The sequence below is a fragment of the Lagopus leucura genome, unplaced genomic scaffold (assembly GCF_019238085.1).
Source record: "Lagopus leucura isolate 7727_CA_CO unplaced genomic scaffold, USGS_WTPT01 Super-Scaffold_100028, whole genome shotgun sequence".
In the NCBI taxonomy this organism is placed as follows: Eukaryota; Metazoa; Chordata; class Aves; order Galliformes; family Phasianidae; genus Lagopus; species Lagopus leucura.
The window spans coordinates 2972302-2996800 of record NW_024962279.1 but is presented as its reverse complement, the minus strand read 5'-3'; the positions used below and the strand labels follow the sequence as shown (position 1 = coordinate 2996800).

Sequence of the window (24499 nt, the reverse complement as noted above, 5' to 3'; positions counted from 1 at the left end):
TTGTTTTTGTTGTTGTTGTTTTTTTCCAAGAAATGCAATATAAGGAATAAATTCGAGTCCTGCTGCTGTCAATAGATAAAGACCATCATTCTTCAGTGAAACAAAAGGTTTCATTGTAGAACTTTGCTAGGAGATGTGAGTGATCTACATTTAAGAGGACAGTGTATCTGTGGCAAGATTTTTACAAGTCATTCTTCATAGCATGTATGTAAGTGATAATTAAATACAGTTCTTGGGTGAGAAAGATATGGGGAAAAAAAAAGAAAAAGACAACTTTATTTGGTCACATGGGTTCCACTGATGCAAAGAAAGGTGATAGCTGCCCTATGGACAGCTGATACCTTCAGGTTTGGGTCTTCTACCTCCAAAGTCTTTGTTTTTATCTGTCCACTTGGAGCTAAACTCGAAAAGACTTATGATTCAACTATGGGATGCCATGCTCAGCATCCACAGCTCTCAGGCAATGGCTGCTTATTACAAAATATATCAGTGCTTGCTGTCAGACCCTGGATCAACATTATCACCAGCAGAGGAGAGATTCCTACATGGCCTTGTTCCACTTCTGCAACGTTGACCCAGGGAAGCAGCATTTCCTGCAGCAGGATAGCATGAGGCCACCAGGTATATTGCAGCACCAGCAATGGGATGGTGACTGGCTGGGAAGAGGCAGCTGTGTTCAGATTCCCTGCAGGCTGAATGCACAAAGTTCCATCTCTAGGACAGTGTTTTAAATCATTAAGCTTAAATAGAACAATGCACAAAGGAGGCAGGCAGTAGTTTAATGCATGCTTGCTGGTATTTTCTATTTTCCAGCAGTAGGATGCCTGTGCTCAGGTGGCAGGCTGTCAGCTCCTTTCCTCAGCTGCTGATTGCTTTCTTCTGTATATGGCCAAGGCTCCTGACTCAGGGCAATGGATCCCATTTCAGCTACATCATGTCTAATCTTTATTCACTGACTTGATGCCCATTTCAGTTGTACAATTAACTAGTTGTAATTTATTGCTTCACCAGGGTGTTGTAAAAAACTAAAAACTGTAAGGCACTTAGATATTGGTAATATGTGATCTCATGGGGGAAAAAAACAAACAAACAAACTTGAACAAAATTTAAGCAGTTTAAGACTAAGTTTCTGCCCTGCACAGACAAATGACCTGGAATAAGGACTCCTGCAGCATGTGAGCTTGATGTATTCCCCCTGAAAAATGCCATTTTGCTAAATGCAGAGGTCCCTGATAAAGTCCATGCTCAAGCTACCATGAGCCACTCTGAGTCAGCTCCTTCCTAGCATGCTCTGGCCACAGGGACAGGCTGCTTTGCTGCTAGCACAGGCACGTACTGCCCTTGTGTGTTCAGTTGACTCTAGCTTGTGTATTTCAGATGAGCATCTGGTCTATTTTCTTTTTCCGTGAGATGGAGGTGGTACCAAATTCCTGGGATAATTCTGATGATGCAATCAAAAAGTCTAAGTGTTTGGACTGCATGGTGAGTAGATCCAGCCACCACAGTGCTCAATGCAGAGCCCATAGAAGCTGGTGGAAGGGCTCAGCATTGACCCTGCTGGTCATTGCCCTTTTCACCAAACAGAGCTATAGTACTGGGAATAATAGTAGGGTAGTGATTACAGGCCCTTTGGAAAATGGGAAATGTCTGAAGAAAAATGGTTCAGATCCTTTGGTACGTGGATGGATGCTGCTCTGTGTGTCTCAGCACTTTATAAGAAACTAAATTTGTTTGTGTTCTAGTCTTCTCTTAAGACAAAGAAAACACATGGCAAAGTACAGGACAAAATTTAGAAAATCTGGTGTGATTTCACAGCTAGTGCCAACATAAGCAACATGGAGGTAATTCCCTGCCCAGCCACAAGAACAGGTTTAAACTTCATTTGTGCCATTTGCTTCTTTCTTTAGTCCTTCTTGTTCCTCTCTCAGAGGTTCCAACTCAGGTCCCTCCTGCGCGTGTTCTTTGTTCCAGTTATTTCTGCCTTCGTTTTCTGTCCTTACAGGCTTAGTATCCTCTTCTTTTTCCTTTCTTTTCTTCTCCTCCTTGGCAAGCATACGGTAATTATAGTAGTTCATGATGAACAGGAACGTTCCTGCCAGGACCATCACAGCCCCACATTTAATGAACATATATTTATAGTCCCCAAAAGTATCGATAAGTGTTCCTGTAAAAGACATATTAAAAAAAAAAAAAAAGAAACTCAGAGATGAAGGAAGGACTTTTGTGATATCAGTTCCTATCTGTAAAAGGACACCCTTGTGGCTTTAGGATAAAATAAAACATTCTCAGTACTTCTGCTCTCTTCCCCAAGCACTCTGATGCCACAGATACTTCACGTGTGCTCCACTTTACAGCCTGTGGTGGTTAAGGTTGATGTAGGTGACACTACCAGAAGTTTGTGCAATGAAGTGGAACGGGTTAGTGGCAGCTTTCTGAAAGCTGGGTGGTAGGTGGCACCTGGCCACTGGGTCTGGTGTCAGACTAGTGACAGAGCCCCATCAATTTGTTCCACCATGGGTCATTGTCCAGCATTGGAGGGGACTCAGCTTTTGGCCACAGCTGCCCTTTCTGCACTTCTACCTGTGATCTGAGGATTAAAGTGCACAGCGTGGAACTGGAAAACATTAGTTCCAGTGAAAGTAAAGATGATGCTTTCAGTGTCAGATAATTTCAATGCCAAGACAAATGTGACTGGTTCCTTTGAAAGGTTAATGCCTCTGTTATGGAGTAACAGAGTAATTGAAGGGAGACGGCTTAATTGAAATGTCAGTGTTCTCCATTATGTCAAAATGTAATGCAAATCTTATTGGGATTGTGATCCTAAGCATTAATTCCCACTTACTGGAGCATCATGGACCATTTGTAACATCCCAGATCCTCATGAAAGAAAGACCCACTTGTAACCTGGCATTCATAGTGCAGATAGACCTCCTTGAAACTGGCCCATCATCCATTTCCTCACTGACTTTTTGGAATATGTTCTCCTCCTTAAAGTGAGGGATCTTAATTACTTCCTGACTGACCCTCGATGTGAAAAGCTGATGATTAATTATCCCACTGCATAACACTAACAAGGGATTTTGTGGCCACCAAATACGTTTCCTGATCACAAAAAGAGTAATTTTCAACTGTTTTTGGTGACTAGTTCTTCCTGAATCACTCTTAGATGTCTTCATACACTGTTTTCAATGCACGGTGCATTTCATGTGGGTGGTGAAACATCAACCAAATGTTAATTGCAATTTTTTTTTCCTTTTCTGCTAATCAGGATGACCTAGAGGTCTCCTAAATAGGTTGCAATGAGAGTTTTAATGAGTAGAGTATTGGAAAATACAACAGTAGGATACCTACCTCTTTTCCTTTGAGAATAAGATAAAGCCATAAAACACACTGGGAACAATTTACTTAGTTCATTGAAGCAGAACCCTGCAGTAGGTTATTAAAATGCCAAAGAACCAATAAATTTGCTGCTTATTAAAGTAGCAGGGAAAACCCTACAAAACTAATATTACTGATTATTACATAGAACTGCTTCAGCCTCATTAGCAATCTCTGGTCATTAAGTTCTTTTTTCCACACAGAAAATTATGTAGCTCAGAAAACGGTCATTTTTAAATTGTGTTTTCTTTGTTTGTCATTAATTAAATAATGAATCTCTAAGACAGCAAGAAGATACAGCTGCTTCTGTCACACTACAGCTACATGGTAATATGAAAAATTGAAAGGCTCTGCATCACTCCCCAGACTGTTGACTTCAGCTCCAGTACTACACAGAAAGGAGCAGGGGAGAATTACTGGATGAGACACCTAAGGTTGCCAGCAGAAGAAAGGTGGGTGGGAAGAAGAGAAAAAAAGATTCTGAATCTCTTCTCACAAACTGTGTTGGCAAGAAGTTACATGCAGTTTGAGGGAGCAACTACCCAGTGAAAGCAGGAGGAGGAAGGCACTCACCTCCAATGGGTGGTCCCAGCAATATCGTGCAGCACTCTGCTATGGTGACCAAGCCAACAGCGCTTGTGAAGCGGGAAGCTCCCACGAGGTCCATGAGAGTTTCAAAAAGCATGGCACAAACCATGCCGAAGGCCAAGCCAAAAAAGACAGAGTAAATGATGAGCCCTGTGTAGCCAGAAGCCAGTGGGCACAGAAGATGGCAAGTGCCATTGAAAGCAATGGAGAAGCTGAAGAAGTACTGAATCCGTGGCCTCACCCATTTGCTGTTTGCAATGATGCCAGTGGTCGGCCTGGCAACCATATCCACGATGGCAAGAATTGAAAGGAGGAAAGCAGCTGAATATTCATCAATGCCAATGTGCTTTGCATAGGGTGCCAGAAAAACAATGGGGGCAAAGAAGCCCAGGAACATGAGCACATTTCCAATCAGGTAAATCAAGAACCCTCTGTGCTTAAAGAGGGAAAAATCAAGATACTTATTGAATTTTTCACAACAGTCCCTTTCTTCCTCCTCTTCTGTTTTGGTCTCCACACAGATGTTAGTGGGACTGTTCATTTCTTTGGCATCCTTAGTGACTTCTTCTTTCAGAATCTCCTTCCCTTCCCCAGCTGACTGGGGTTTGACTGAGACTTTGTCTGCACTGATGGGTCTGAAGAGAGCTCCAGCAACACAGCAGTGTAATAAAATTGCCCCAAGAATTAAAAAGCTGCCTCTCCAGCCGTAATTGTCAAAAAGGAATTGGTTGAGAGGAGCCAAGGTGCAAAGCATGACAGGGCTCCCTGTCATAGCAAGGCCGTTGGCGATAGGTCTTCTCTTCAAAAAGTATCTCCCTATGATTATCACTGATGGCTGGAGGTTGAGAGCAAGTCCCAGACCTGAAACAAAGAAAAACAATTGAGACATACAGAGAAAGCTTTGTTGTGTCTTCACATCGTTGTTCTAGGCAAATTCATGGAGGAACCAGTAGCTCTTCAATATGAAAGTCTGGTGCTAACCACCAAAGCACATCCTTATCATGCAAACTGCTGCCAGCTCTCCCTCCATGGGTGGTGGGTACCCAGACGTGCCCACAAAGGTCACATCAGACTTCCCAGATGCTCCTCATTTGGTGGTGTGAGCGAGCCGTGTCTGATGCCTAAGATTAAGAGGTCTGCAAGTACACAGCAAAACAGCTACTGAGGATAGCAATTACACAGGACCGCAGAGTGTTTCTTCTAATTAAAATTTATTTTTACTACATGTAGATATCTAAATGATATTATAAATCTGCATTGCTAATTCAGCAATCCAGCTTCTCTTGCACAGCGCAAATCTGAAAGAAACACCAAATGCAGTGATGGCCTCAACGCTCTGTGGTTCTATTTAAGAGCACTAGTGAATGTTAATCTCTTCTTTTTACGCATTTCTAAGATTTGTAGTATTTCCTTAAAAGATTAAATTTGCAAAACTCCATCAAAACAACATTTTAAAATTATGCCACGTATTTTTCAACCTATCTGGGAAAGAATGAGCCCCATTAGAACAAAGAAGAAATGTAATCCTTGAAGTGATTATACCAGAGAACATGAATCCTGAAAATAGGGTCATGCAGATTTTTTTTCTTGTTCATTAGTCTATATAATTAGTTTGTTTAACTCTGCAGTACATAATTAGGCATATTGCTTTACAGAAGAAAATTTAGAAAGGTCAAGGTCCTCAAAATTAATTAAGGAATGCTATCATTAATCACTGATAGGGTAGAAACCAACTGATGCAGGAGAATTTGACTGATGTTAGATAGCTTAAATTTGAACAGTTTTACAAAATTATGCTTTTTGCTAAGTCTCAGATATGTATTTTTTTAATTACTTGCAAGTTTACAACTCCAAAAAGAAATAAAAAAGACATCAGTGAAACTAGCCTTAATAGGAAACATATTCTCAATATGAATTTCTGCTTCTGGAGAGCCCATGCATTTGGTAGGTCATTAGGAAATACAGCTTATTCCTAATTTATAAGGGATGGGGTTCATGCCTATGAGGAGGACTGACCCAAAAACTGTGTAGGCGAAACACAGCATTGTGAGAGAGCACAGCTGGAAGTGCTCAGAAATGGGATTTATTTTCACCCAAGAAGATGCAGCACAGTAGATGAGAATCTGCTTGAAGTCCATGTTCCCAGGCTGGTAGATATGTGCAAATATTGAACTGTCTTTTTCACAGAATCCTTTTTAGATCTATTCCATACCATGAGGTGAAGGAAAATCAGACTGGATGCCAGCTGCCCACTTAGCCAATAATCAACTTGAATCTTTTATTATATGAACATTAATTTGCCAGTCAGACAAATCTAATTTAATATTACATCATGCTCTTCCCATTAATTAAATTTGGAGAGTTTCAAATTGGCTGACTGGAATTTCAATTTACTTTAACCTTTTGGCTGGCTTTAGGTGGAAATATTTATTTCCATTTTATTCCCGCTTTTTGAAACTACAGTAACTTTGCTATGATTGAAGTTGTTACTCAAATAACCACATTTTCTCCCCAGGGATATGACAGAAAGGTCTACTGATGCTGTTGCATGAACAGAACCAAGCCCGTGATCCACAAAACATCCTTCCCTAGATTAAACTCATCTCCCCCAGGAGGAAGTAGTGGTGCTGCACGAGTGAGATGAGTAGTTATTGATCTTGTTGTTCCTTTATTAGTAAGGGAAAACCCTACCAGGTATTTAAATGCTCAGCCTCAAGAGCTAAAGCAAAGACTCAAGTTTAATTTTTCTATGTACTTCACCCTAGATTCCATTTTATTTAATGATGGCCCTGTTGATAGAGATTAAACTGAAATCAGACCAGTCCATATCGGCTTGTGTTTAGCTTTGAAATCTGCTTCTTCTACCTCAGTTATGTGCCTGAACATCTACCCAGTGTGTCCAGGCTGGCATCCATCCAGGCCCACAGCTTGCACGCCCCATTTCTTTGTCTAAGCACTATTGAGAAACAAGCAATTAGTGAGGAAGAGAACCTGGGTTTTACAGCATGTGCAGGGAAGTGCCTCATGCAGCCCACAGCTCGGTGCTATCACGGACAGAGCTGCTTCAGAGCTGCCTCCAACAGCAATCTGACAGGAGCTTGGCCCCTGCTCTGCATACAAATGGAAGGAGACAAAATCAAGAAAGCAAGCAAGATTGCCTTGTCTAATCCCTGTATTGTAAACAGGCACTTCCCACTCTGCTCCTCTGAAGAGATTTCTATGAACATGCCACAGGCACAGGACTGTGGTGGATGCCTCCCAGTACCAACTGTCCAGTTGTGCCTCCATCCCTGGGCATTCTGGAAACACAGACCTTGACATCAGCCCAGAAAGAAGACTGGAAAATGTGTGATGATAAACATCATTTTCTTTTTAGCAAATCACCCCTGCAGAAGGCTCTCTTTCTTGTACAGCAACACCGTCTCATGTGATGAGCAGGCAGCTTCATAATTGCCCTTGAATGCTTCCATGTTAGGCCTGACCAGCAACAGCACTTCAGGCATAATTAGAGGCATCAAGCATGTTAGCAGGATTACAAACATCTTCCTCTCTCTGTCAAATTAATATTCCTTCCCCTGCACAAACACCATTCCTGGAAATGATGGGTTATTAGCTAAGATCTCATCCATACAGCCACCCTCATATGCAGCATACAGGGGGAAGGCATCTCCCATGAAAAATGTGAATCTCTCTGAGGAAACATCCCAGCTCTACCAACAAGGACTTATGGTTTCCACGTGCTCATCCAGCATTAGGTAGCTTGCTAGAGGATGCTATTTTTTGGTGGGGAATAACGCAAGTCCATGTATCACTACATTTTGAGATGGAATCCTACATGAGGGTTTGTTCAGTACTGTGCAGATTTGATAAAGCAATGTGGGTCCATCCCTATTTACCTTGATAGTGGCTGGTTTTATTGGTTTTAAAGGGTGGAGTCACACTTTTCACGTAGAGAGAGCCGCAATACTTCATGTGTCTGCACTGAGCCAGGGAATGCTCAGGTAAAGCATGTACCTTGCAACCTCAAAAGCCAGTTTTGAACTACTGGGCCTTTGCCTTCTCCTAATAGAGTTTCCAACATGGAGATTCATATTTCACTACAGAAAATTCAAAGGATAACTTTAATAAGAAAATATAATTGTTGTGGGTCTAATGAATATTATTTTCGGATGAAGACTTCCTAACCTGGCACGCAGGCAAATGCAACGTAAACCAAAGCAACGCTGTAATTTCATTTCATATGTCTCAGAGAGGGAAGCTAACACACAATTCCGTCAGAGAACGGGTGCATTCTTCACAGATGTATTTGTACCTGAGAGGGCTTGCCCTGCCCTGGGCAGAGCACAGTCAGCCTGTATTGACTTCAGCAGCAGCTGAGTGGCCATCCTCACCATTGCCGCTGGCTGACAGCACTCAGCTGCAAAGAATACATCCCTGCACGCGATGGTCAGCCAGGGACATGGAGCTAAACTGGGAACAGGCTTCGTGCTAAAGCTCAGCTGCTGCAGTCAACAAGCCAGGAGGCCCCTGCCAGCTTTATGCCATCACAGTCCCATTGCCTTTAGCCCAAAGGAGGATGCCCAAGCCATCAGAAATGAACTTCAAGTGCGAGTCAAAAGGAAATGCTTTCTTCTTACCTGTAATGAAGCCCACGCAGATGTAGAGCTGCACGATGCTGGTGCAGAAAGCAGCTGAGACCATCCCAATGCCACACAGCAGGCCTCCGAGGATAACCACGGGTCGGCTGCCATAGCGGTTCACTAAAATGCTGCTAATGGGACCTGGGGAAAGAGAGAAATGAGGTCCTTGAAGTGGGAGTGTCTGACAGAAGACAGGTAAAACTAGCAGGATCAGTACCCCTGGGTGCTGTTGACAGCTTCCAGTGTGAGTTCAGGAAGAAAACAGAAAAAGAAAATCGATGTGCACTGCGTGGGGATGGCAGTGTGTCCCATGCCACACGGTGGCTGTGATGATGACAGTCCCTGCCCCAGGAATGAACAGCTTCATCACAGCAGGCAAACAGTGATACTGGGTGAACACGCAACCCCAGCACAGGAGCTCCATGATTTATTAGGATGCTAAATCACACACACAAAGCAGTGGTTCGTATTATGAGGCTGATATCATGAACACTGTTGCATTTTTAATGTCTCTACTTAATGCAATTCCGATACTGCTGACCAGGATTGAAGCTTGAGCAGAACAGTTAATTAATTCTTAATAGCAGCCTCCGTTGGTAGAAACAGTTCAGGATGATGGATGAACTGGTTCCAGGGAACCAGTTTGGTCTTGTATTTATTAAAGAAGTAGTTCAGGAAAACACAAAATTATGAAAGAGAGAAATGGCTTAACAAAGACTGCAGATACCAAAAGGAAGCATTTCAATCTGAGGAAATGAAACAAGATTGTGGCTTTGGACAGAAGTTCTTGTTTACTGTAGCCCAAGTTAGTTCTAAGACCTGTAGAAATCAGAATCACGTATGTTGGAAGGACTGTGGAGGTTTCAGGTCCCAACTCCTGCTCGTAACAGAACCAATTTTGCTGAGTGTTTATCTAAGAAGAGCACAAAGCTCTCCCCTGGGGCAGCCTCCATGAAGACAATGTCCCAACCACACAGCTCCCTGCTCTCCTGAGCAGTCAGGGGGGATCTCAGGCAGGCTTTACTGCAGGTCTGGGTGACCTTCAGCTAACAGTGTTCATCTGTTATCATCAACATTATCAGCTTTACAGAGGGATAATCAGCCCCATTTGTTTGCCTGCCGGGGTGGAGAGCTGTAGTCTCAAGGGTGCTATCAGCCCAGGCTGGGCCATGCCCACAGGGAATGGCAAAGAGCTTAGGAGCAGCCTTAGTCTCTGCACCCTGAAACCTTAACTTCAAGGCACCATGAGCTTGTTTTGCTAAAGCAGCACAGCATATGGGATCACAGTCCATGCTTGCGAGCAGCAGCATTTGGGCTCTCTGACCAGTTCACTCACATCACACTGGTGCTGAAGACCTTGAAGATACCAACTGCAACCAGGGAGAGGAGAAAGCCAGGAGTAGGGCATCTGCTCTGAACCTTTCCAGACACTGGAGAATCCACAGCAAAGGTCACAACAAGTGCCCAGCCTGCAGGGAAAGCATCTGCCAGACCAACGCCTTATGAGACACAGGAGAATCCAACACACGGCCTCAAACAGACAGAAAACCAAACCTCCCTGTGCTGCTCACAGGACAAAGGTTTCATAGCAGTCCTGAGCAGACCTTTTGAATGCACTGAAGCAAATCACGTCCTCCAAATTACATCCACTTAAGTCATCTGGACCTACAGAAACACAGAGGCGATTGTCCATAGTCTTTAAAGGAGCAGCCTTTTAGAAGCTGTCTCATCTCTCAGCAGAAACTCTAGCACGCAATATGTCACATAGCTGTGCACACTTCAGCACACAAACCCTGCCAGCATGGGCACAAATCACAGATGTTCACACCTCCACCCTGCCCAGGTGTCTGCAGTGATCAGTGTCACCCCAACAGATGCCAACCTACTGCTCCTGCCCTGCAGGACCTGCAGCACACTGCTCATAGGGATCAGCCATCAGAGGTGAGATCAGGCAGCAGCATTGTGGGGAGTTGGAGAGAACATCAAAAAGCTCGTGTCAGGTAAAGGAATTAAGAGGAGGGAACAACAAAGCCAGGACCGCAGTGGTGGGAAATGGGAAACAAGATTACTACTTTGCTTGCAGCTATTGCAAAAATTAAAAGTGTGACAGCATCTGGAAACAGAGTGGAATTGAAAAAACAGGACCTGTCATTTACTGGTTATTCAGCATGCATGAGAAGAATAAAGATGCTGTGCATTACTACACACAAACCTATTATGGGAACTTAGATCCCAAGGCACCTTTGCTTGCTCACACTGCCCTGGCATGCAGGAACCACAGGCTCCTGCCCTCAAACCCACCCCACCTGGCTAAGGAGCTAACAGGGGATTAGGCTGATTTTGTTTCGTAATTGCAGATCCAGGTGAGGACAGAATAAGAGAAATAGCCAACTAAGTGCCCAGAAAGCTGCCATTTGCCCTGCCTGACCTTGCAGAGGCAGCAACGGGAATGCTGCTGAAGTCCCTAAGAAATCATTCTAAGGAGCAAAAGCCATCTTGGCTGCAAAGCATATCCCCAGCATAGCACTGTGGGGACCTGAGCAGCATCACCAAGCCAGCATCCTCCCTACAGAATCCCCATCGCAGCAGAGAGCACGCGGCAATTTCTAATGGGGAAATTGGAGGTAAGATTCAATCATTGCCTTGCACCACGCTGTATTAAAAGGATGAGGCTGCTGACACAGGGCTGCCAATGGGGAGAAGGTATGGCATATCTCACCCAGAGGACCGTTCACACCATATATCCCCTGAAGATGCTGCTGGGACAATTGCGCTCCAGGAAAACTGACATCATGCAGAGCGCTGTCCCCAGCTCACATAAATCATCCTGGTTTAGTGCCCTTCCTGCACAAAGCCTCTCCTTTCTCATACCTGTGACAGCTTTCCATCGGCTGTCAGCTGGGGCATGGAAGGCCGTGTCAGAAGCTGATCATGGCGGCATGCAGAGCACAGCAGCTCGCCGCTGGGAAAGCACACAAGCCCTGCCTCATTTGTTAGCTTGTCCAATTACTTTTCACCTTGAGTTTTGTATTTGCAGAAGTGAAAAGGACCCTGAAGAGGAGACTGTAAAACCATGAAGAAAATGCAAAGTGCCCCAGGCTCTCCCCATCTCTCCTCCACAAAGCCAGGCCTTCTTGTCATTTCTTCTTCTTGAGCCACTGAACTATGGGGCAGGAAGGATGTAAGGCAGATGTGGCACTTAACAAGAAATATCAATCCAGACTGGCTTAAACTCCTGCAAGTGTGACAGTGCTCAAGAAATAGACACCTGAATTGCTTTTCTGTTTTTCTCAGGAAGCCTTATGAATTTTTTATGGCCAGCAAAACTTGCAGTGCCAGTGCAAAACACCAGTGTATTTTTAACAAGAATTCTACTTCAAGTGTTCTTCTCTGCCTTACCTATGACCACATACGTATTCCTCGTTTGTAAAGGCTGCTTTGTGATTTATTTTTATTTTTTTAACTTGACCAGATATTAAAAGCACCAACTTTCCCCATCGTCAGCGGAAACTGGCTGGGATGAACTGCTGCTGAAATATTTCTGCACCAGGCTCAGGCAGCCTTTAGTCGAGAAGCCTTTATGCAATGTGGGCTTATCCCAGGTTTCACAACACTGACCTTCTGACCATGCAAACACCGTACAAATACCACATATCTGCTACCAGGACCACATGATGGTCGTGCAGGTGATAAAACAGCAATGCTTCAAAGTGTGCTCTGCGTGGGGCGGAGATGTGGGAGCAGCTGTGTCCCCAGCAATGGGGCTGCACGCACAGCTCAGCTTTTCCCAGCTTTCTGAAGAGCTGTGGCTGTGCAGACGTTGGTCAGAGCTGCCCAGATGATAGTTTATGTTTTCCAATCTGCTGTGAAAACACGGATAATGTGCAGAGGCTCAGCCGGACAGGACTGGCGGGGGCTGCGTGGAGTCACTGGGGACAGAAGGAGGGAGCGTACCCAGCTGGGAGGAAGGGAGGGAAATCATTTATACTAATAAACCAAAGCCTATTATTACACCAGTAGTAAAACAACGGCAGCAGCAGGCCTGCAATTTCCTCAGTAATAATCTCATTCCCTTGGTGGGATAACAACACAGCCATTGGCCTCGTAATTTATCCACCAGGGTACCAGGCCTTTGTAGCAGAGCAGCCTCCTCATTACCCAGGCAATGAAAGAAGTGCCCTGTGTTATTAACAGGCTGCCAGGACACAAGAGGGGCTGAGGAGCACGTGCACTCACCAGACACATCCTTGGAAAGCCAAGGACCCTACACGTACATTTTCCACGGCAGCATCCTGAGGTTAAAATTAAAAAAAGAAAAAGAACAAAGCAGATAAGATCCAAGCTTGAGAGAGACAAAGCATCCTCATCCTTATCCAGCAATCTTATCTGATCAGTGCCCTGGCATTTCAATTCCCAGCCCTCACTACTGATGCACTGCAGAGCAGCCACAGGCCAAAATCTCCAAAATCAGGGCTGGAGCCAAGGTCCTTCATGTCACTTTGTATTTAAGCAATTAAATAACTGCTCCTTCAAGGGGACAGCATGGCAGGTGCCAAACACAAAGCTGCTTGTGCTCAATGCTTCCTTGGGCCGCTGGGTTGGACCCCAGCACATCACAGCTGTTCACCTTCAGAAGGTCATGGCTTCGTGTTTTCTGAATTTCGTTCACATAACTTTTGTAGCTAAGCTTTTACTTTGGCAGAACTGCAGCTTTTTATCGCTTCCATCATGAAGTCCAGCTCCACATCAGCTCCCTACACATGTATTCCTTCTGATTAACTTCCCTTGTTCGGCCCTTTTTACACCATACTCTACCTGGGCACGCTCTCCAAAGCCTTTGTCTATCTACCAGAAGCCCTACATAATTGGAATGAGAGAGTATGTAATGTTGGGCAATCAGAATCGTTAAGGTTGGAAAAAAACACTAAGATCACCAAGTCCAACCATCCACCCATCCCCACCACGTCCACTGACCACATCCCTCATTGCCACATCTCCACAGTTCTTGAACACCTCCAGGGATGGTGACTCCACCACTTCCTTGGGCAGCCTGTGTCAGTGCCTCAGCACTCTAAGAATTTTTTCCTAATATCCAATCTGAACCTTTCTTGGTGCAACTTAAGACCATTGCCTCTTGACAAGTTGGCATCAATTTTCTTGCACCCCTTCCTAGAGCAACACACGAACACATCCTGTACTGACCAAGGGAAGAAGCCTTCACACATGTTAACTTCACATTTTGGAGTGAATTATAACTTACTCCTGGGCTTAACAACTGCCTGCAAAACATTATCAATTCCCCAACCAAAAGCAAAATCCTGTGCTTTCTTCTAGTTCATATTAATCTCTGTTTTTATTAAGTCTATCACATCTCTATTACTCCTGCCCAGTGACCTTTCTAGCTCCAATGAAGGACAAAATGATAAAGCTTTGTGACGAAGTCCACGAACACAGAAATATTTCACCCAAACCTATAGTGCTATTATTGTTCCTAACCAGAACAGGGCTATTTAAAAAAATAAAAAATATAAGCACATACATGGTGACCTTGCTGGGTTTGAGCACTTTCTGAGAGTCAGGAGAAGAATCCATACCATCATCCATTACAGAAATCAAATCATCTTTCACCTGGTTTCCTTAACGAAGTGGTGCTGCTACCCCACATATTGCCTCGGTATGGGAAGATGGTGTGCTTCAGTGATGTGGGGAAGCTCCTTCAACCCTGCTGGGACCCTGAGTGATGGCCACAGTGAGCAGAAGGATGGCACGATTCTATGATCCAGCACTATACAGTGGAGCTGTGCTCATGCCAGGAGTACCTGGGCTTGGTCCCCAGTGTCTGCATGGGCACCACAGGTAACACTGCGGTGTGCTATTTGGGGTTCCCTCTTGCTTCAGCCTATGCAAAACAACCAGGCAGAACAGCGCATGTCCAGTTACAAAAAGTGATGGAAAGACCATACTGCAGCCCCTCAAACATAATGCAGAAGAATAAGCCCTTTGCTCCTTGGAATCACAGAACCATAGGATCCTGAAAGTTGCAAAAGACCTCTAATATCATCTAGTCCAACTGTCACACCCCTGCCATCAGTATTTCTGCAGGACACACAGAACACCATCCAGCTCCATTGGTTGGGGCCCCTCTTGCCCTGGAGCTATGGCTATTTGCAATCAACTGAGTTGAGTACAGAGACTTGGGTGAGGTCTTTTGGTAGCAGAGAAGGTTTTGATGAGGTTCAGACCACACCAGACAGAACATACACAGCTTTGATTAAGTTAAGAACTGCAGAATCAAACTCATTATTAATATAGCTTGACGCCACCGCATGTTGTAAGGTCCTTTCTAAACCTGTCACTGCAATTTATCATGCCAGCAATGTAATAAAATACAGCTATAAAATTTTGGATTAAATGCTCAAGGTCAGTGGTTGACTTTCAACTTCCCAATCTCTTGCTTGCTGCTGTAGCTGATGCTCTATTAAGCACTTACAAGCTCTGGGAGAAAGTTTCTTTGGAGAAAAGACTCAGTTGTTGGGCATCTCCAGAATTAAATCCCCAGATGTTTCATTCAATTTCAAAACAATAAATAATAAATAACTAGAGTAATGAATACTTCTTGGCTTCGGGATAAGGTTTTCACTTCAAAAACACTCTGATTTTTGTTGTGTTTGCAAGAAGTTGCTCTCTGTGCCTACCTTTGTAAGACAGGCAGGCGATTCCCTAATATCTGTAGAAATTTGGAGATGTACGAACAGCACCCTGGAGATCTGGGGAGTACCACAGCAGGCATAGCAAGAAAAGATCAGGATTCAGCTGTGCTCCATGAATACTAACAGCTAGTGGTAATGTAAGGCATCACTTCTGCCCACAGTTCTCACCTCCTTAAAGCCTTAGAGAAGCCCAGTGCTGCTACAAGAGCATTGCTGCTATTTCATACACAGGTTGCTCTGAAAGTTATGCCCCCTATTTATTCCAACAGAAACTACAGCAGATACAAAGAGCATAAGAACCCTATTTGATAGAGAAGAGCACGGGGCTGCCTACTTTGCTGCACACTGATCCGTTTTACTGTTTGTTTGTGAGCAATGGAATTGTCTTCCTCAGCCTCACTGCGATTACAAAATGCAAACACACGTTCTGTCTACAGCAAGGAGTGCTCCCCCAAACAAGCCCCTGCTTCAAAGAGTTTGCCAAGGAAGTGGAGGACTGCTTCCCGGGGATGTTTGCAAACAACAGCTGCTATCTGCAGGGCGCTGGGACTCCTTGGGTGCGCTGCAGCAGGCTGGTGGCACAGCACAGAGGACTGAGCAAGCTGCTCTCTTTGTCTGCTACATTTCAAGCAGAGCAGTGGCACCAAGACTTTGCTCTGAGTTGTAACAAGGAGGATCACAATAGGTTCTGAATTGAGCATTGCTTCTGCTTGACTATAAAGCATCATTACTTTAACAACTGCTCCACATTGCATTATAGGGAAGAAAAATACACAATTTTGGTAACAAAAAATATTTCCAGGATTGATTTAATAACCAAGATAAATTCCAGTGATGTTTCCTGCAATCAGAGAGCATACTTTCTATCTATCTTCAATTGCAAACCAGACCAAGGCTCTCGCTGAGTCAGGAACGTGCTATCACAATGATTTAAAAAAAAAAAAAGAGAAAAAGCAAACTTGTGTACTGCTTTGCAACTGATAAGAATGATTGACCCTAGTAATTCCATTGCTGTGGTTATAACCTGCCACAAGAAACAAGCAGCTGCTCTCCTGCTCTCACCCTTGGCTGAGCCCCCATCATTTAACACTGCCATAAGTTATCTGACTTCTGGACAGCAAAGCACCACTACCATCTCCAGCTACATACCTGTACTGGCTGTAGTTTGCATGTCAGAGGCACGAGAAAAACCCCATCCCAAATAAACACCCCCTTCATTCAACTACGCTCTGCGTGTGGACATTTCCCTAAACCAGATTGGAAAACGCAATTAGAAAATAGATTTGCTGATAAAGCAGCACAGATAGGTGCTGGTGCTTTCCCTGCATGCTCCCCTAGAGCAGAGATACCCGACTGCTATCTGTCTTACAGCAGACCCAGCAGCTGGGGCAGGCGTACTCACCTGCGCCGTACGTCGTGGCCAGCATGATGGAGGAGACCCATGCGATCTCGCTATAGGACGTGCCAAAGAAATCCTGGATTTCTTTGTAGAAGATGGCTATGCCTTTGGGGAAGGCATACGCAAAGCCGATAGAAATGAAAGCCCCGAAGACCACCACCCAGCCCCAGCCACCATCCGGGGGGCCGGCAACTGGCCCTGCATCGCTGTGGGGCGGCATTGCCACAGGACGCGAGCGGGCACCTGGTGCTCCTTGGGAAGCCCTGAAAAATAAAAGTGCAGATGGGCAGGGTCAGTGCTGGCGGTGCTCCCCGGGCTGCACTGACAGCACGGCCCCAGCGCAGCTTCCAGCTATTGATTTTTGCTGTCGCGAATATTGCAAATATCGGCTAGGTTTAACGGTGCATCTCTATGGTGCCTTGGAGAAAGAGTGGGCCAACGCTGGAAATGCCAGTGGATGAAGCTAAGATTCAAAATAATGTCTCCAGCCTGGAGCAGCCCCTACTGGGAGCCCCCCAGGGCTTCTCCAACCCCATATGAGACCCCACAGCCCCATACAGCACCCACCTGCAGGAGCAGCTCTGAGCGGTGCTGGATGGGACGGGACAGCCTCCTGAACCCCACCCCATGCTGAGCCAGCAGACCAAGCCTCCTTCACACATAATGCTGCTTTTTTTTTTTCTCCTCCTTATCTTTTGTTCCCCACCCCTACAGCACCAAGGACCAGCACCCAACCACCCTTTTGGGGTTAATTAAATCACCCACAGTAATTTAAACAGGAATTACTGTTCTTCCATGTTTCTATCAGCTTTCTTCCCTTCTCCTTACAAAGTTGTGCACTGTTCTCCTATACTGCTACAACACAACAGTGCTTGGCAGATGGACACCCGATGTTTGGGGGAAATATCAGTGCTGTTTGCTCTTGCTAGAAAGTTGTGTATTGCTGCCAGGCTCACGTCTTGCTCAGCCTTGCCTCCTCCTGGCTCAAGTAACAGCCTGACAGGTTTCAGAGGATATTTCTCAGCCCCGATGTTGTGCAAATTCAAATGGATTTCATAGAATTGTAGAATTGTCCGAGTTGGAAGGGATCATTAGAGGCCATCTGGTCCAACTCCCCCCAGTGCACAGAGACACCTACAGCTCCATCAGGTGCTCAGAGCCCCATCCAGCCTGACCTTGGGTGTCTCTAAGGATGGGGAATCCACCACCTCTCTGGGCAACCTGATGTAGCCACCTCCATTTGTGTGCAAACATGAAGACTGGCATGATTTGGGCAGATTTGTTCTTCAGGTTTCCCCAAGGACATGAGGAGATGGACCCACATGGCATTCCTTCTCATTTTATCACCACAAATTGCTAACTTCTGGCTCAGGTGCAAACATGCCAGTCATTAATGAAATGAGGAGATCCCCTCCTCCCTATCCCAGCCTCCCTCCAGCACTACCCACACAGCATGTGCCACCATAAATCCCACTTTTCTACACAGGCAATTAAGAAATAATGGAGAAAGGAAAGGAATTGCTGTCTGGCTCTGTCATTTTCCTGGTGCTGTTAAGCTTTACAAATCCCCTTACAATACATCTGAAAGATGTTTGACACGTATTACAGCCATTCCTTTCTTCCTATAAAATTGAGTAAACTCAAGCAGAGAAGGAGTCCTTGACTCCCAAGTGTGGGGCCACAGCACCTTGACCTGGGGAATTTTGTCGTGGTGCAGCCCAGCACCACTTTATGATCTGCAGGCATTCACACAGCCTGCTTTTATGGTGCAGCCCTGCGAACATGAAATCTGCCCTCACAGAGGACAGTGAAACCTCCCCAGTATAAAAAGCCCTGTCTGCAGCTGAACAAGGGGACGTGGGGATGGGATGGTTTTGTCCAACCAGGCACAGCACAGCTCCAACTGCGGTCTGGGCTGGGAGATGAAAGAGGTTCCTTCTGCAGAAATGCTAAATTTAGTGCAATTTAATGAATTTCCTTTGCAGCAAACACTGGCATGGCATTTTCTGGGTAAAAGTCCACAGAAACTGGATGTAAAAACAGAACTAGAGCAGGAAATCATAGCTACAGGAGATACTGGAAAGGGAACAAATGATTTCTAAAGATCCCTGAAAACCATCCCTTTTTGCATTGGTGTTTTTGCTCTGATGAGATGGTCATAAGCAGAATGCAACCATCTGAGGGAAAGCAGGTGGGGAGTTCTTCCAACACCAAGCCTGCAGCAGAAATCCTGGGCTGGGGAGAGCAAAAAGGGCTTCTTTGCAATGCAGGGAGATGTGGGGCAGGAGCTCAGCCCCAGGGCCGAACTCCACTCCTGCATCCACAGGGATGCAAGGCAGGTTTGTTAATTTGTTGGCAGGCAGCAATAAAATTGATTAAAATTGCAAAATACTTTTTCCACTGACTCATTTCCCTATTGCAATCCTCCATGTAAATATATGATAGCTATTGTATTCCCAGCAAACTCAGCTCCAGAGCTGAGGAGAGAAAAGGGGCAAAGGGGAAAAGGGCTGGGAACAAGCCCAGGGCTGCATCTGCTCCCTGTCTACCCAGATTTTCCTCCTCCACCCATTTTGCACTCCTTGCAGTCCTTGCTGATATTTTAAGTCTTGATTTTTTAAATCAAGTGTCCTTTGCTTATTGAAGCCTGAAGAGTGACCAGTGTTGGCCACCTGTGGGTTTTCCTTATCCCTCCCCTCAAAAAAAAAAAAAAAAAGTAAAAAAATGTGGGCTCTTCAGAGAATGGAAAGCATTTCTTTTCATTTTTCCAGACTGGATGGGGCTTTGAGTAACCTCGTCTAGTGGGAGGTGTCCCTGCCTTTCGCAGGGGGGTTGGAACTAGATGATCCTAAAAGGTCCCTTCCAACCCAAACCATTCTCCCATTCCATTCTTTGTGGGCCAGGTTGGTACTTAGAAAGGGTGTTACCTGGAGCCTTTTGCTCAAGGTGCTCTATTGTAGTCAGAGGTGGGAGCTACAGCTCTGTAAATCAACAATGTTTTTCTCTCGTTGAGCCTTTTGAAGTCAATTAAAGGCTTAAGAAACTGCTAACACATTAAGAAAAGAGGAAAAAAAGAAAAAAAACAACAACCTGTCCCTCTCTCTGCTGTGGGAGAGCACCTGGAGAAGTAATTGCCCTTCTTTCAGTGCCCATGGTTTCCCTTCCCACAACATGGTTGTGTTTCTCAAAGCTGTACTGCTGTCACTTTCTATTTACTAACAAAATGCAGTAGTAGTGAAGACCAATCAATAACACAGGTTAAAACTGCCCCTCCATTTATGAAAGAGATTATGAGCAGCACTAGTTGCACAACCAAAGGGCTATCCTTGGGGACACAAACACAACACTGGTACCTTCCTCAGCACAGTGTCTCATGAAAGAGATACCCCAGTCCTCCAAAAATACACAAATGCATTTATTTTTATAATAATATTTTGTTTTCTAAGGGATCAATCCATCCTAATATAGCTAGTTATTTGGCAAAACCCACCATATATGCAAAGCATCCTACTAAAGCACTGAATTCCCAAAAACCACAACCTAAACACAACAGTGACATCAATTTTTCTGCTTCTCCCCTGTTTCAGGGTTTTAATCAGTAGCCCAAACAGAAACATTTGTGTTGGTAAGAAGATGGCGACAATTAATTTAAATCTAATAACTGGAATGTTTTCACTGGGGAATTAAAGCAAATTATTCCTTTGCTATTGCATCTTTGTCTCATTTACATCTTAATCCCAGTAGGGCTTTGCTCTGATATGTCTGGAAAATCTGTTATAAGAGAAAAAACAACATAGTTGGAGTCCTCAAAGATGCAGAGTTCAGCTATTAACATCAGTGGCAGATGTCATAGAATCAGAATCATTAAGGTTGGAAAAGATCTCTAAGATCATCTCGTCCAGCCATAAACCCGCCTCCACTATGCCCAATAACCACATCCCTCAGTGCCACATCTACCCTTGTCCAGCCATGCCAAGCCTTGAATGATAAACAAAAAAATAACACAAACACCATGCTTTTCCTAAATGTCACCAAATGCAGAGCTGAGTGGCATTTCAAATCATGCACACAAACAGGCAAGAAAACAGCTAGGGTGGAAGACTGTGCTGGAGGTGCTGTCACACTCTGATCAATGCAGAGCATGTCACTCATTTGTACTGACAGCAACGGGGACTCCACTGTAGGATGTGGGGTTCAGATCTCCTCAAGTCCAGGCTGACAAGTGCATACCTCCTTGCTCAAGGTAAGCATGCAGTGAAGAAAAGCCCTTTAGCATTGGGGAAGTAAAATTAGAGCTATGTCCCATCTTTCTCCAGTCTGCCTCACCTGCTGACTGATTGCAATTGCTCCCAGAAACCTCCCCGTAGTGTCCTGAGAGGCAACCCATATAAACTCCATAGGAGCAGGCACCTCTGCCTTGCCCCGAAGACGAGGCTGCTCCTGCTACCTCCCATACTGCAACATGGAAGCAAGAAACAGAATCAACCAAGGGAAGAGGTTATTTGTGCAACGGGCAGTATGGACAGCTGGGTGCTACATCCCTGCAGATCAGCCCCTGTGCTCTTAACGCAGGGTGATGCAACATAGTGTTACTGTAGGTGAAAGCAGCCAGGCTCCTGTGTCTGCATTTTCCATGTTTCTTTGCTCTTCTGGCTGACCGTTGTCCAGCAGATCGAGCATGATGCTTTAGTATTAACTTTCAAGGTCTTACATGGATTGTTCTGTAGGAGCTTGTTGAACTTTTGACACCGTACATCCATTTCACCCTATGAGATCAAAGAGAGGAGACACTAGGTCCAGTGCAGTGTTTGCTGAAGCTTGCTGTAATCCTGGGCTTGCAGAGTGACCTTCCAAATAACCCCTCTGTGCCACAAACATGACCTCACGTAGAGCAGCTTCCAAGACACACTCATCACCTGGATTGTCCATACAGAGCACTGCGACTGTGGTCTTCAGTGCAGTCAAAATTTCAACCAAAAACAACATCCAATATCGTTGAGGTTCCCTGTGCATCCCTTGCACATCCATGATCCATCTGGCAAGGCTTGCTGCTGCTTTCCTCCTCCCTCCAACACAGCCTCAGTGGGTGCTGCAGAATTGCCCTCTATGTTATGCTCATGTGTGAAAGGAAGATCAAAATGAGTAATCAATTACTTGTTCAGGTATTTGTTTTCCAGGATGAAGCTCCTAAATCTCTTGTTATTTCATACGATTCCCTTTTCTATGACTATGCTGCTGCTGTCAGATTTATGGAGGTGTCAACGCCTCTTACTGAAAACAACATCTGAAGAGAGTCAAGATGCAGATTTGCCATAGTCAACGTTGACTTGGGTGCTGGCAAGGCAATGTGTGAAGGCAAAGTGAGCCTTCCAGAAATGTCCTCCTTTTGCCTTCATCCACGACAGAGCGCATGTGAAAGGAACTCTTTTTTTTTTTTTTTAATCACCACACAAAGCTATTTCCTAAAGCACATGATATGTGTGCAGCCCATGGACAAGATGCACGTCCCACTCTTGCAGTGCTCAACCCAAACAACTCTGCTATGAAGGATGGGCACCAAGAGGATCCCTCCAGCCACAAGTTGTATTTAACAGTCCTTCATTAGAGCAGAAAACAGGCATGAGTTGGCACAGCCTAGGTGTTAATCTTTCCACATTTCACCCCTGCAACCCACACTAAAAAGCACCAAGAGCCAAGCAGAGGCTGCACCTCACGGGCTACCAGCAACCTACACAAGGTGGCCCCTCTGCTAACTATTAACAGCAAGAGCCATACCAGCAGCTCAAATAAAAGCAGTAGACTGATACTCGGCATCTGCATGAGGCAAGCATCCCTCTCAACACAGCTGCTCAATGATATCGATGCAACTGAGACCCAGGAACACACACTCGACAATTTAACTGAAGTGATAGAGGGGTGCATTTGTCCATTCAAAAGGCTCCTCTGGAGAGCAGTTTAAAATTTAATCCCTTAATGATTGACAGCAAGATTGTAGCACTAGAATTAGGGAATATTTAAAAACACATTTATATACAAACTCAAGATTTACACCAGGAATATCTGACTGGGACCTCATTGAATGAAGAGAAATTGTCTGGGGCTGCATACAAAATATGTAATATAGTTAGTATATATAGGTAAGAAATCTTCTTTTCGTGTATATATTTGTAATTAAAACATAAGAAAAAGAGGGCAGCAAAACCATAAAGCCAGCAGGTTGGACACATAAGATTTACACGTATATATGTTGTGCCTGCTCATCAACAGAGCTTTAGGTTTCACTTCCCAGTGTCTTCTCTATAATCATGGGTGCCATAAACATTTTTTATTTTTTTATTTTTTAAAAGACAGTAAAGAATAGGAACAGAACAAAAACTATCATACCAAATATACTGCAGTAACTGTCCAAATTTAAAACAATTTCCCTATGGCCACGCATAGCAAGATTTCCAATGAAATAACAAGAGCTGATGTCATCATACAAGCTGTCAATAATTACTTGGCAGAGGTGCTTTTCTTTCTTTTGCCAATCCACAGAAAAAGCTTTGTTTTAGATCATGACTTTCCCAGGACGTTCTCAAAAAAAATACATTCTCCTATCCCATATGAGGAAAGGTTGAGCTCTTGCTTCACTTACCTCCCCCATAGGTGGTAGCGCACATGATGGATGTGATCCAGGCAAGCTGGCTGTAGGAGATGCTGTAAACAGTCTGGAGCTCTTTAAAGTAGATGGTGAAAGCTTTGGGGAAGGTGTGCGAGAAGCCCACAGAGATGGAGGCTCCAAACACCACCGCCCAGCCCCAGCCACCATCAGGGGGCACGTAGCCCAGGTCCGAGGTGAGCGGAGGGGACATTGTGACTGCAGAGCTTGGAGCACAAGCTGAGTCCCAGCGTCCTGCAGGGCAAAGCAAGTCTTACAGAACGTTCATATTGTGCCAGAATTGTAAAATTATTTAGACTCACTCCTAAAGCCTTTTCCCAGCTATTCAAAGCTTTATGGCACAAATCTATGACAATCAAAACCACCCTTTCCTCTCTTATGTCCCCAGCCAGCCCTTCCATCTGCGCTTGAAACACACTTCCTCAGAATCCTCCCCCAGCTCCCCGGGTGAGGACAGACCCCACGTAGCACTGCAGCCCAGCTCTCACCTCACTGCTGGCTGCCGTGGGTTTTCCTCTCGCAGTCGCTCAGTCTGTCCCTCTGGGGAGGGGAGAGATGCCACACTTGTGCTGTTTTTAGGGTAAACGCTCCATTGTGCGTTTTTCAGATGCGGGTGGAAAGCCTCATGATTTCAGGTTATCCCTGCTTAAAAGAATAAGTCCCATTACGTGAGCAGCAAGCGATCAGCCCCGCAGTGCCTCCAGCTCCCCGTTCCGTACCACGATGGGGCTTTCTGGGCTGATTGCTTCCCCAGAGCCAACACACCAACTGCAACCACCCACCTGCAAAGAGGCCAGAGTTTGGAGCAGCAGTTCTGCTCCTGCCTGGTGCCTGCCAGGTTAGCAGATTATGCTCAGGAACAAGGCAAATCAAAGAAGGCATTCAACCATTTGCATTCTTCCCATGTTTCTCAGCCATTAAAATAAGAGCAAAATAAATAAATAAATAAATGAATAAAAATAAACTGATGTGCCTCTCAGGAGTTAATCCACACGTCTCTTTCTAAGGTCAAGACGTGAAGCTGGAGGGGAGAGGAGCAAATCCAACATCTGAGGAACTTGTGGATAAAAGGTGGGTTTTTGCTATTCTCTATTGCAGACGCAGAAGCAAGAGAAGCCAGTAA

At 44.9% G+C, this 24499-nt stretch overlaps 1 protein-coding gene and 1 long non-coding RNA gene across 2 annotated transcripts in view; both read right to left on the bottom strand.

The window, feature by feature from the left end:
• Positions 1-248: 248 nt before the first annotated feature.
• Positions 249-16996, bottom strand: LOC122185297 (monocarboxylate transporter 2-like). Its single transcript, XM_042880956.1, has 4 exons — positions 16719-16996; positions 8604-8747; positions 3952-4827; positions 249-2164 (listed from the first exon to the last, which is right to left on the bottom strand). The coding sequence occupies exons 1-4, from the start codon at positions 16933-16935 to the stop codon at positions 1872-1874; spliced, it is 1530 nt and encodes a 509-aa protein (XP_042736890.1). The 5' UTR covers positions 16936-16996; the 3' UTR covers positions 249-1871.
• A 6373-nt stretch (positions 16997-23369) lies between these two features.
• LOC122185298 overlaps positions 23370-24499 on the bottom strand; it is a 4231-nt gene continuing 3101 nt past the window's right edge. Inside the window, exons 2-3 of the long non-coding RNA XR_006180834.1 lie at positions 23865-24018; positions 23370-23610 (exon numbers count right to left, since the gene is read on the bottom strand). This is a non-coding gene — a long non-coding RNA (uncharacterized LOC122185298). The remainder of the gene's footprint in view (positions 23611-23864; positions 24019-24499) is intronic.

Excerpts from the sequence above, each read along its gene's own strand:
- LOC122185297 (XM_042880956.1), bottom strand. The coding sequence starts at position 16,935 with ATGCCGCCCCACAGCGATGCAGGGCCAGTTGCCGGCCCCCCGGATGGT. Across the intron at positions 8,748-16,718 it reads GGCCACGACGTACGGCGCAG|GTCCCATTAGCAGCATTTTA; the intron begins GTGAGTACGCCT and ends CTCTTTCCCCAG. Across the intron at positions 2,165-3,951 it reads GCTGGGACCACCCATTGGAG|GAACACTTATCGATACTTTT; the intron begins GTGAGTGCCTTC and ends TGTCTTTTACAG.